Genomic DNA, 13200 nt, shown 5'->3' with positions numbered 1-13200 from the left:
AACAAATATCCTACGTCTTATTTCACAGTCTTTTTAAACTTAATATTGCATGAGTATTTCCCCATATCATTCTTTTTCTCCAGTGTTGTAACGAATGGCTGCATGATTGCATTATGGTCATCGAGTAGATTCCGTCACTCATTCACAGATATTTATCCAGCACCTACTATGAGCTAGATACTCTTCTAGGTCCTTAGAGCACATCAGTGAACAAAGCAGACAAAGATTCCTGCCCTCATGTTCACTTTACATTCCAGCAGGGGTGACAGACGATAAACATCAGTAAATAAGTAAATTATATAGTATGTTACAAGGTGGTGCTTGCTTTGGAAAAGAAACCAAGAGTAGGATTGGGGGGAGGGGTTGCAATTTTATTTTTTCTTAATTTTTTTAATTAGTTATCTATTTTATACATACTAGTGTATATATGTCAATCCCAATCTCCCAGTTCATCCCACCACCACTACCATCACCACCACCCCACGCCTGCTTTTCCCCCTTGGTGTCCATACGTTTGTGGGGTTGCAATTTTAAATAGAAAACGCTAAGAAGGTAAGACTTGAAGAAGTTTTCATGCAGATATGTGAGGGACAGCATTCAGGCAGAAGGAACAGTCAGTGCAAAGGCCCTGGGGCAGGATGGTGTCTGGTGTGTTTAAGGAATAGGGATAGGGTCAGTGTGACTGAAGCAGAAATAGGGAAGGAGACTGGATCAGAGAGGGAACAGGGCCCACGTCACATCAGGCCTTCTTGGCCATTGTAAGGACCTTGGCTTTTAATCTGAGGGGAATGGGAGCTTTAAAATTAGATTTGGAACAGAAGTGTGACTTAATATAATTTACATTATAAAAGGAGTCACTCTAGTTGCCATGTGGAGAATGACTATGAAGGGACAGAAGTAGGGAGACCAGTTGAATTTACATTTATGATGTGAGTCTTATGGACAACAGACTTATTTAAGATTATATTTGAGCAGAGATGGCAAACCCTTGATTTCTTTTTATTAGCATCTCCTTTGGCGAGACCGAGTATTGTCCTCTCACTGAACAGATGAGGTCTAGAAAGGTAAAAAAGATTAAAGGCACAATCCAAGTAACTCGGTGCAAGGGGAGAATTCTGGAATGTAAAATTATGAAATAACCCAGCATTAGTGGGGCACCCTGTCAGAGTAAGTAATGCAGCAAGATTGCCATGTTGTAAGAGACCTCTTTTCCAAAATGGACCCTTCTGCCTACTTGTAGATTCTTGAAAATTGTAAATATTGGACAAGACCTTTTTTTACTGTAATTAGCAATAAAGCTTAAATTAACACATGGGAAAATGGTCCATGGAATTAAATTTTTACACAGGTGAATGACCTGTATCAGAGCTGTTCCTTAGAGCATTTTGGTTTTCTAATCATTGATTAGTCTTCTCATTTGCAAAGCTTGGGGAGTATTCCCATCCACCTCTACGACTTTGGAGCCAACAGAATTCTTAACACCACCACTTATTTGCTGTGCAGTCTTGGGCAAGTTACCTGCCCTCTCTGAGTTTTGGTTTCCACCCCTGTGTTAAAGGGGACAGTAATATTTTTGTCCATGAAAGGCAGTTTGGTGTAGTAGAAAGGCAGTGGCTTTGGATCAGACCTGTATGGACCTGGATAGAGTTGCTTAGTCTTTTTGAATCTTAGCTTCCTCGTGTGTAGACGGGAGCATCATGCTTCCTCACATAGCCCTTGTGACAACACCCGAAGCTGGCGAGCAGAGTTAGCCCTTGCACAGTTGAGGAGAGGAGATGGGAATGTCCAGGGCCGCACACTCCTGAGCTGCAACTCCGCACTGGAGGCCCTGCCCTCGTGGCCCTCGCTCACCTGCTGCCTCCAGATTTGCTGGGCAGGAGGAGGCACCACTTAATCAGGGAGACTTTGCCCTTCAGCACAGGTTCATCTTCTAACGTAACTGTCACACCCGCCAGAGGCAGGCGTGGTTGTCCCTGTCTGCAGGTGAGGAACCTGAGGCTGACATGAGGGTGAGCCCTGCGGCAGATGAGAAGCGAGGCAGGTACCAGCACCGGGTTCTCTGGGTCCTGCAGAGAAACTCACTGTCCCTAAACCCTTTAAACTTTTGGAACTGGCTCTTAATCCAGCTAATGAGAGTTAGAATAGGGACACAGCCCCAAGAAGCCTGTCTCCCCAGGGCCCTCAGACTACCCTGCATTAAAGAGTCTGGGGTGTTTGCATTTATGAAAAGTCAGGGTGCCTGCTTGGAATTTTTTGGCAGGCCCCGGATTTCCACTGAAAAGAGGGATGACTGACCGAAAGGGCAGGAGGTTTCAAACGATGCGTGTGCTTACTTCTGGTGCTAATTAGGTAAAAGCGGGAGGCGAGGAACTGGAAGGAGAAAGGGGAGAGAAAGAGTGGACAGCTGAGCCGCAGGGCAGCTACAGGAGAGCTGCAGAAAGCTGAGGCCTCGGCACGCGCTTCCTGTCCTTGAGCGGCACAGAGCGGCCCAGGCTGTCCTCTCAGTTCCAGCCGGCTTGCAGGGACCACACCAGCTCCTTGCGGGCAAGGATTGTCATCTGTATTTTTTACTTCTGTGTCCCCAGTGCCTAGAGCTATGCCAGGCACCTAGTAAGTGCTCAGGAAACATCTGATGGCATGAGCTGCACATCAAGAATTCTCCCATGTTTAAGCGTGTCAGTCATGGGGACCCAGGGCTTTTCCTCCCAAGAGCCTCCAGGGTTTCCAGTCACCTCGGAGTCACAGACAACCTGGCCAGTGGACTCAAACGCTTTCCCTGCTTTGATCAAGTCCCTCTCTGCATTCGTATTTTAGGATAAAATTACCCCTCACGGTGGAAGAGATCGCCAACTTCGGGGAGGGCAACAGGGAGCTGTTTGTGAGGTCCAGTACCTATAGCCTCATCCCCATCACTGTGGCCGAGGCAGGCCTCACCATCAGCTGGGTCTTCTCCTCTGACCCCAAGAGTATCTCCTTCAGTGTGGTGTACCGGGAGGCGGAGGACACGCCGCTGGATCAATGTAAGGTGAGGCCATCTCCCTGCCAGCAGGATTCCCCGGGCAGAGCTTATCTGGGATGTTCTGAGAGGGGCACAGAGAGACCAGAGTGGGAAAACCCCCTGGGCTGCATCATGCAGAGCAGGCAACACACCCGGGCTTGTCCAGCCTGGGGGAGGAGAGCTGCCTTCTAATGTCTGAAGGCCTACTCCTGGGTCAGCTTCAGACTGACCTTAGAATAGGTCGATAGGTGAAACTGAAAGGAATACAGATGTGTGACTCAGTTTAAGGATCATTTCTTTAACAGAGCCATGCGGAGCAAGAACGGGTCACCATGGGAGGTGGGGACCAAGATCTTTGCTTCTGGTTATGAGCTTAGGGTGTTCAGCATCTCACCTCAGAAAGGTCAGTAGAGGCTCATAGCCATTGTGTCACTTGGGTGGGCTGGAAGTCTTCGTGGCAGATACCAGTTCATAAACTCCTAAGACATTCTAAACATGGGACATTGACAGTGGCCGGGACCATAGTTCTCAACCTTGGCCACACATTAGAAACGCCTGGGAAGCTTTTTTTAAAATAAATTTATTTATTTTTTAGTTTTATTTATTTTTGGCTGTATTGGGTCTTCATTGCTGTGTGCATGCTTTCTCTAGTTGCGGCGAGCGGGGTCTACTCTTCATTGTGGCGCATGGGCTTCTCATCGCAGTGGCTTCTCTTGTTGCGGAGCACGGGCTCTAGGCATGCGGGCTTCAGTAGTTGTGGCACACAGGCTCAGTAGTTGTGGCTCACAGGCTCAGTAGTTGTGGCTCACAGGCTCTAGAGTGCAGGCTCAGTAGTTGTGGCTCACAGGCTTAGTTGCTCCGCGGCATGTGGGATCTTCCCGGACCCATGTCCCCTGCATTGGCAGGCGGATTCTTAACCACTGCACCACCAGGGAAGCCCTGGGAAGCTTTTTAAAACACACTTCTGAGTCCGCACCCCAGACCACTAAACCAGAATCTCTAAGGGGGATCCAGGCATCCTTAGATGGTCCCAGTGGGCAATCAAGGTTGAGAGCCACTGGTTTAGCTCAAGGGGAAGAAGAGTAGAAAGGATGGAGTAGGATGCAGAGCACAGGACAATGAACAGCCTCCGGGGGCGCTGATTCACTGTGGGCCGAGGAAGAGGGAGGGTCTGAATTCCACACCTGAATCTCTGCAGGGAGGGTGCCAGGGGATGATGGAGGGAGAGCTGGTTTGGGTGGAAACACGAGTTCCATTTGAATCACTGTGAGTGGAAGGAATAGTGAGGACAGTCACACAGGCTGGATTGGAGCTCCAGGTAGATCCTAGACTTTTAATACAAAATCTCCATTTTCTAAGAATGAAGCTAGAGAGGAGCAATTTGAAGTTGTGTGAAAGAAGCCTTCTGTGAAGTCTCTGCGATGACATCCACTAGTCCCTCACGCTTGTGGTCCTCTGGGTGTCCTAAGGGGCTCGCGGTGAGGGCTGGGGAAGGCCCAGAGCCCCAGGAGGGCCAGGCTCGGGCATGCTGGCACACAGGTCGCCGCTCCAGCTTCGGTATCCACATGGGCGGACGTGTGTCCGTCTGTGTTTGCTCTCCTGCCATCCCTGTCCTGGTGATATCTGCCTGTTATAGAGATTGCTCTGTCATTTCCTTCCTCTTCAAATTCACTCCTTAAATTTGATTCTAGCCCCCCTGAGTTGGCCTTGATTATTGGAGTCTCGTGCTCATGCTTGTTTAAAAACTGCTCTGCCCCTCTTTTCCTTTTGGAGGCTCACAGCCACACCACACATGTAGCCTTGGAGCCCTTCCTTCCCAAGCGGTTCTGAGCGTCCACCCGGGAGGTCCTGGGCTTGTGGTCAGGGAGTGGATTCAGGCTCACTGCTGCCACCTGGGCACATGTCTCGGTCCATGAGGCAGGTCTTAGTCCCACCTTGCTGATGAGGAAACTCGGGTGCAGAGCGGCCTGCCTGGGCAGTTGGTTGGGCAGCAGTTTAAGCAGCGTGCTGCTCAGCTCTGCACTAGCAACCAGCTGCACCACCTGGAACTCAGCACCAGCACCTTCGCTGTTCACCTCCTGTTCCCAGTGCCCGCCGAGCGCCTCGCACTGTGTCTGCCCACGTTAGATACTGGTGGATATTTGTGGGAGGGAGAGAGGGAGGTGACTAGATCCGGTCTTCACGCCTCTCTCCTTGCTCAGTCACTCACCAGCCTAATCCTCATGGCCCTGGGAGACCTGTGTGGTTCCTCCCAGGAATCAGGAGCTCAGGGACGCCCAGGAGCCATCCTCATCTCTGGCTCCCTTATTGCCTGAAGGATATGGTTACCATTGTCTTTCCCACAGTGGACGCCAGGGGGCAGAAGGAGCCCATCTGCAGGGTGGGTGAGAACGCTGCTCAGGTGCTCCTCTGCCGTCACAGGCGCAACTGTCACCAGCCAGCTGTGGGGATGGCTGTGATGTCTGCCTGTGGTCCTGTACAGACATCAACCTGGAGAATCTACATCCAGGCTCACACCTTTAGCATCTATCCTGGGGACTCCCCGTATGATGCCCTGACCAGACTGGACCTTATTGGGAACAATGGGACATAGTGCAAATTGCAACACTCAGGTTTCGTGATTGTGGAGGTTCAGGCATGAGGAGCTATGCTGTGTACTTGCACTCTGTTCACAACCATTTAGTGTACGCTGTATACTGGGCTCTGTAGGGTGGGCCCACTGGGGATAAAGAGAGAAGGAACAGCATGAGATCTGCCCTTGAGGAGCTCATGGTGTGATCAGAGAGAGACCTTATTTAAAAAACAACTGTGGGGGAAAAAAGAAAGAAACAACTGTGATTCCAGGTGGTGACTGTCGTGGTGGGGTGGCACTTGGGGGTGGGGGGCAGACACGTAACCTGGGGAGCAGTGATCGGGGCAGGAGACTCTTGGGCCAAACCAAGAAAAGCTGTGGGGAGGGGATGGCAGGGGGACATGGGTTAGAGGAAAAGCGTACAGGTGGAGGGAACAGCATGGAAGGCCAGTCCCATCTCTAGGGGCATGTCAGACACTCCCACTCGGGACCACCCTCTCTCCAGAGGGACCTCCTCTATCAAGGCCATGCCTTGACACTGAGATTAGAGACTGTGACTTTGGGAAGCACTTGACGAAAGAAGCGGTAAATGAAGGACTTGAGGCTACCCATGTGCAGACTGCTGCCCTGAAGCCTGGGACAAATCAGGGAAGAAGACCGAGGCCCTGCCTCTCTCTTTGGCCAGAGAAGCTCAGAGGCCTGCCTTAGTCTACTGGGAGCAAGGACCCTTGATTTTTTAAACAGCTTTATTGAGGTATAATTTACACACCATATAATTCACCCATTTAAAATGTGCAATTCACTGTTATTTCAGTATTATTCACAGAGTTGTGTAACCATCACCACTGTCTGGTTTTAGATCATTTTCATCATCCCCCAAAACAAAAAGAAACCCTGTGCCCATTAGCAGTCACTCCCCAACCTCCACCCAGCAACCACCAACCTACCTTCTGTCCTTACAGATTCCCGGTTCTGGACATTTCATGTGAATGGAATCATGCAATATGTGGCCTTTTGAGACTGACTTTTTCCATTTAACATAGAACCCTGGCTCTGCACCAGGCCGCCAGGTCACTAGAGTCCCTCGAGAAAGCAGTAAAACCAACTTGGACTGTTTTGCAGACATATCACTTAAATCAGGTCATGGGCGCCCAAGCACTGGAGGCTGATGCGAGACGCCCCCAGAGCTCACACAGCAGAGACCTGTCTCACTCAGGGTTACATGAGACCCCAGTCATCTCCCGTCACCTCTGCTGTATGGGCTTTGACACCAGAGCCTTCGTTAATCTCCCCTAGACGTTTTGATTGATTGATTTTAAAATCAGTCTTAAAGATTTTGACCGTGGTAGAAAAAACAGCAGCTGGAATGAACCAAAAGTCCATAGAGTAGACTGTTTAAAGAAATGAAGAGTATTATCTTACACGTGTCCTCTTCAGAGGACCTGCCTTAACAAGCTCTTGGGTTTTGCTTTGTAATCAAAGTAGTGTGTGGGAAGGGTGAGGTACGGGGCACACAGGCGTCCCTGTGTAAACAGCAAGTCTTTCTCCCCAGCACTTCCTCCTACATGTGGTTGCTGAAGTATCTTCGGCCAGGCTCAGAATTTTTAGGTTATGCATCACGGGAACAGACCCAACCACCCAGCCTCCCAGGATTCTCAGTCCCCAGTGGAATTAAAATATTGTAGAACATTAATGGAACTTGATGAGATAAGAAGCAGCTGCCACAGAGCCCACGCATAGTAGGTCCTCATGCATCTTTGTCCCTTCCAGGCTTGTCTTGGGCCCGTCCTACTCCCTCACCACCACCAGCTTCCTGCCAGAGCACATGTACTGTGGTGTCAGGAACATACTGTGTGCTGTCTCTCTCTCCCATGCCTTTGGGATCTCCCTCTTGACTTCTCTCTGACCCATATGTTATTTAGCTTCCAAATATTTTGGGATTTTCCAGGCAACTGCTTTTTTTTTTTTCTTACTTAATTCCATTGTCAGAAAATGCACTTTGTATAGTTTGAATCCTTTTAAATGTAAGTTTTGGGGTTTTTTTTTTTTTAATGGCCTAGAATATGGCCTACCTGGTGAATGTTTCGAGTACACTTGAAAAGCATGTGTGTTCTGCTATTGTTGGGTGGAGTGTTCTATACATATCAAAAGTTAGATCAAAAGTCAGTTGATAGTGTTCTTCTATTTCCTTACTGAGTTCCTGTCTACTTATTTCATCAATTATTGAGGGACATTAAAATATCCAACTATAATTACGAATTTATTCTATTTCTCCTTGTAACTCTACCACTTTTTGCTTCATATGTGTTGAAGCTCTGTCATTAGGGGCATAAATGTTTAGGATTGTTTTGGCCCCTTGATGAAATTGACATCTTTATCATTATGAAACTGTCCCTGGCCACATTCTTTGATGTAAAAATCTACTTTGATATTAATATAGTCAATCCCTCTTTCTTTTGACTAGTGTTAACATGGTATATCTTCTTACATCCTTTTAACTTCTTTGTATCTTTACATTTAAATTGTATTTCTTGTAGGCATGATGGGGTTGGGGCTTGCTTTTATCCAACCTGATAATACATGCCTTTCAATTGGGATGTTTAGCCTACTTACATTTAATGTGATTGTCAATAAGGTTAGGTTTGAGTCTCTCATCTTACTGTTTTTTATTTGTTCCATCTGCTTGTTGTTCTCTTTTCCTCTCAAAGCAGTAAACTAGGGCAATTGCAGGGCTCACCTTGTTCTCTCACGGATCACTGTCCATCATTGCCTGATGTACAGTGTCTTAAAAACTGTTTTGTATATTTTGTTGGTTTTGGTTGTTACTTGAGAGGGTAAATCTTAGCCATTCTCCCATGCTTTTGAATATGTTGTCCCTGCTGCCTGGAGCTGCCAGAGCTCCCTATAACCAGCTAAGTTGTCCAAGCTCAGTGTTGCCTCTTCCAGGAAGTCTTCCCTGATTCTGCCTCTCCTTCCTCCCACCCAGAGGCTGGGATAGGCACCCCTCCCTGGTAGACCCCTCGTGACAGTCTCACCCAACATAATTGAATGTTTTTTTATCTGTTGTCACCATTAAACCACAAGATCCTTAAGGGCAGCAGAGCCTTTTGTGGGAACTTACTTCACTTTGGGAACTTTGTGGCCACCATGTAGTGTTTCAGGAAACAGGTAGCTGTATTCAAGTTTGAGTTGAAAAAGTAACCACATCTTTCTAACTATTTTGGAGTCAGTCATTTTGCACAGGTTGAAAACTGTTTAATAGGAAAAAATTAAAACTAAATTTAACAAAAATTGAATTTCCAAAAAAAGAGCAACATTTAATTTTGTAGAGAATGAAGATTTTTACATTGTGGGGCAGCTCACCACCTTAGGAACCCGTCGCTAACATGTTACATGGTCTGCGTGACCATTCATGTGTAGTCCCAACTGGGAGGCTTATGGATGCTTAATGAGACAAGACCCTCTAAGACCCCTTCGAGGGTCTTGTCTCTAAGTGGCTCTAAGTGCTTGTCCCTTCAAAAAAATGTTTTTAATTTTGGTTGGCTCTTGTGTTAATTCCTGTCATATCTTCAATTTTAAAGTATCTTAGCTGGCTAACAGGTTGAAGACTCTGCCCATGGGAAAGAGGTTGGCCATCGATAGACCCCAGCCCTGGCCCTGTCCAGCTCACAGCATTTGCTCAGATTTGGCCTCTGACAGTGAGGCCCTTAGAAAATAAATGTCTCCTGGGATTAATTTCTCATTCTCAGAGGAGATAGAGAGGAAGCAGGAGACTTGGAAAGATGAAAGGGCTCTGAGGCATATGGACCGACTGGGGCCAAGTGAGAAGCCACGGGTGGAGCCAGGGGTGGTCAGCCTGGGGCCCAGCAGCTTCACAAAGTGCTCGAGAGATGTGGAAAGAGGGCTCGGCCTGTCCTGTGAGACCCCCAAGGGTAGCAGCACCTGCGCAGAAGAAAGAGCCAGGCAGGATTTCACCTAGAATAAGCCTCACCTTCCTGAAGCCAGAAGGAGGCTGTTCCTCTGGATGGTGGAGCGTTCTGGCACTGGCCGTGGTCAGAGGAGGCTGGAGGACCATTCTTTTGGGATGCTGACCAATTCATGATTCTGGATGAAACTCGTGTCTACAGCCTCCCCACTATCTCAAGTTATCGACCCACCCAGGGCATGTGGAAGGTACCCCACCGATCCTGGGGGCTGATCTCAGCCCCAACCCTGCTCAGCTGTGACCTTAGACGAGGCAGGCACTCAGCTTCCCTGGGCCTCAGTTTCCTTCCCCAAGATACAGAGTCTGCCCAGAGGATCCATGGTGCCCTCTCAGCTTCTGTTTCACTTTTCCTATCTGCCTTGTCTCCCAGGTGCTCATTCCCACAACCCGATGCAATTCCCACAAGGAGAACATCCAGGGCCAGCTCAAGGTCCGCACACCAGGCATCTACATGCTCATCTTCGACAACACCTTTTCCAGGTAGGGGCCACCTCATTCATCAGCATCCAGGGGAATCCACCTGGCACCTGGTCCCAAGAAGAGAGGTGGATGTTTAAAAGGAGTTATTTAATTATCAGTAGCTTATCATCAGTAGTTCTCTGATTTTAGACCTATGCTTTGGTGTTCCAGTGTCTGTTACAGACTGTGTAACACACAGGCTAATACTTACAGACTCTCGCCACATGGCAGGTGTGTTCTCCGCCCTCCGCTCTTACTTACTTCAGCCCCACATCAGCCTCATGCAATAGGGACTGTCTTTCTCCTTGTGTTACTACTAAGGGACTGAGGACCAGAAGGATAGAAGAGTGACAATCCCAAGTCACACAGCTGGTGGTGGAGCTGGATTTGAACCCAGGTGGCCAGGCTGCAGACTCTAGGCTCTTACCCGGGACGCTCTTCTGCCTCTCTGCTGTCCAGATTCCCACTGCCCAGACCAGAGAAGAGCCCAGTAAATATAGTGGAAGGATTAGGTGGATGGATGGATGGATGGATGAGAGAGAAGCGAAGGAATGAAGGCTAAAGTTTGAGACCAGAGCTGTGAGGACCAGAGCTGTGAGGTGAGGCCCCTGGGCCCTCCTGTCATGGGAGTGGAGCAGCAGGTACCATCTTTGGGAAGCACTGTTTCAAAGCACCAGATGCAGATCCAGGAGTGTAGGGCTTGCGGGGCAGGAGGATGGGGATGTAGGGAGATAAGGCTGGAGGGGCGGCCAAGAAAGGAAGTAGGATAGAGGACCACCATTGGTTGAGCATCTGCTGTGAGCCAGGGGCCTACGTCATGGAGACGTGAGACAGGTTGCCGGGCACCTGTCCCTTTTGTGTCTTCTGCTTCAGCGTAAGCCCTTAATTGGGGCTTGCCTCTTTTATAAGACCTGTCTTGTCAGCATCCAGCCACATCCTCTCTGAGCAGGACCTTGAGCTAGCGGCCACATCCCTCCACATGGGCACCCTTCCAAGCCCACTTAATAGGCTGGGAATAACTTAATAGGACACTCTAAGGGAAAGCTAGAGTGCCACCCCCTCACCACCTCCAGGCCTTGAACTCTCAGGGCTTGTGGCCGTGGGCATCTACCAAGGGAGAGGTTAGAAGAATGGGCTTCCCACCTTGCCCCACTCCTTCCCCTCCCCCCACCCCCACCCCCCATGAACATGAACACACCTTGAGTTAGCAGGACTCTCGGGCACAGGCCCAGCGTGTCCAGAGAGCTGCTTTCGGACTGGACGTGGGCCTCAGCCCCTCTGGGGCAGCAGTTAGGAGACCTGGTGGAGGCCAGCCAGGCACAGGCTCTGCTCTTCCCTCTGTGGGTTTTAGTTGAACCCCAGTTTCCTCTGAAGTGGCAGCCAGCATTTTTACTACCTCACAGAGCCCCACTGTGTGTTGACGGAGAGGCCGGTAGAGGCATGTTGAGGGCAGAGTGCAGCCCCAGGCTGGCCCCCAGTTATCATTAGAAGCGGCCGTGGTGCAGTGACACACTCTGGCCTTAATCCACTGAGGTCATCTCAGGGGCCAACTCGAGACTTCCAAAGCGTGGACAGCAAAATGGATTTCGATGCCCAGGCAGAATGAAATCCAGGCTCACTTCCACCGTATATGTCCTCTCCGTGCCTGCTCCATTCACTTCCCCAGTGCAGTCCAGACCACCTAGACCCAGGAGACCCCCGGGACTGCTTCAGAGCAGCAAGGCAAGCGGGGGCGGGGCTTCACAGTGTGAGACCAAATGGGCCTTTCTGCACCCAAGCCCCAGGAAAGTCTGTGGCGGTGTCCCAAGACCCCTGATACTTTGCAGGGAGATGTCTCTGCTAGACAGACAGGAAGTGGGGGTGAGGGGGCCTGGAAGAGTCCGCACATTCTGCAAGACGCCCCAGCCTCCGAGCAGAGGTCTCTGCACAAAGACTCGCCGTGCCAGGTCACTGCAGCTGCTGCCCCTCGGGCTTTTAGCCCTCAAGGTAACACCTCCTTTTCCATTTCTGTTTCCTCAGGTTTGTCTCCAAGAAAGTATTTTATCACTTAACGGTTGACCGGCCTGTGATCTACGATGGAAGTGATTTCCCGTAGCCTCAAGCACGTGGATGTTAATAGTTTCCCGTTACCCACAGGAAACACTACTCTTCCTCTCCTGTTACAAAACCCAAAAAACAGCAACCAGCTGCTCTGAAGCCATCAAGATCCACTGTGCAGCGGGCCCTTGGCTGCCCTTGGAGCTGGGTTCCTCGTACTCAGCACCACGCACGTCACTCTTAGCCCTGTGGCTTCTAAGGGCTCAGGCAACGTTTCCATTGTCCTCACACCCAGAGGGACACTATGCCAAAGTTTCAAACACTCAGGAGACCACTGGCCTCTCCTGGGGGCACAGTTGGTTCCAGGCCTCCTGTGGAGAGTTTCCCAGGCGAGAGAGGATCCCAACTTCTGCTCAGGGAGAGACATGGCCCCCCCTGTGCCCAGCCTGGGGCCACGCATCATGGGTGACCATGAGCTGGGATGCCCTGGCCAGACCCTGTGAGGCCCTCGAGTCCTCCCAGGAAAAGGAGGTCGGGGCACCCGGGGGCCCACCCAAGATCCCAACCAGCCTCCTCCATCATGCTCCTGTCCCTTCCTGCCCCGTGAGTCCAGGGCTGCTCCAGAACTCAGCCATTTCAGAGGGTCCTCCAGCTGCACTTGCCTCCTGGCCCTTCTGTCCTCAAGCAAAGCCCTTCACTCAGCCAGACCTCTCAACGGCTCAAAACATCACCCTAAGAATCAGAATTGAAGCTAATCCAGGGAACAGAACCCACCTACTGAGGGCCTGCAGTGCTGTCTGTCTACGGACGGCCAGAGCCCAGATGCTGGGTAATGTCAACGCCATGACCAAAACGCAGGGTTGTGCATCAGCCTATAGGGCTCACTCCTTAGCCGACAGCCTGTCTTTGTTTATATCAATAAGAGCTTCTGCCTCACCTGCAGATATGTTTACTAAAGATCATAAATCAGGGGAGGAACCACTTTTAAAAATTGGGGCTTCTTAACAAAAGTCTTTGGTAACTCAAGTGTCAACAGGGATAATTCATGAATCTGCTCTTTGCACACCTCTTGGTCCCCCCTCCCCACCTACCAGATTCCCCACACCCCATTTGCCCACTTCCTGCTGCTCAGCCTGCACCTGACACCTG

The 13200-nt window shown here is 50.0% G+C and overlaps 1 protein-coding gene across 4 annotated transcripts in view; it reads left to right on the top strand.

Moving 5' to 3' along the window:
- FYCO1 (FYVE and coiled-coil domain autophagy adaptor 1) overlaps positions 1–12987 on the top strand; it is an 82827-nt gene extending 69840 nt beyond the window's left edge. For 2 of the 4 annotated variants that reach the window (XM_027097008.1, XM_027097011.1), the window contains 4 exons: positions 2815–3025; positions 9926–10035; positions 10474–10613; positions 12034–12987. In XM_027097008.1, the coding sequence (XP_026952809.1) occupies positions 2815–3025; positions 9926–10035; positions 10474–10576 (424 nt within the window). In that variant the 3' untranslated portion in view covers positions 10577–10613; positions 12034–12987. Of the gene's footprint in view, positions 1–2814; positions 3026–9925; positions 10036–10335; positions 10440–10473; positions 10614–12033 lie in introns of those variants that run through there. The other 2 variants (XM_027097009.1, XM_027097010.1) reach the window with 2 other exon arrangements.
- The last annotated feature ends 213 nt before the right edge of the window (positions 12988–13200 follow it).

The sequence above is a fragment of the Aethalodelphis obliquidens genome, unplaced genomic scaffold (genome assembly GCF_003676395.1).
Source record: "Aethalodelphis obliquidens isolate GAN/ISIS:26980383/991018 unplaced genomic scaffold, ASM367639v1 scaffold111, whole genome shotgun sequence".
NCBI lineage: Eukaryota > Metazoa > Chordata > Mammalia > Artiodactyla > Delphinidae > Aethalodelphis > Aethalodelphis obliquidens.
The sequence above is the reverse complement of the archived record's forward strand: the minus strand, read 5'-3'. Positions and strand labels throughout refer to the sequence as shown.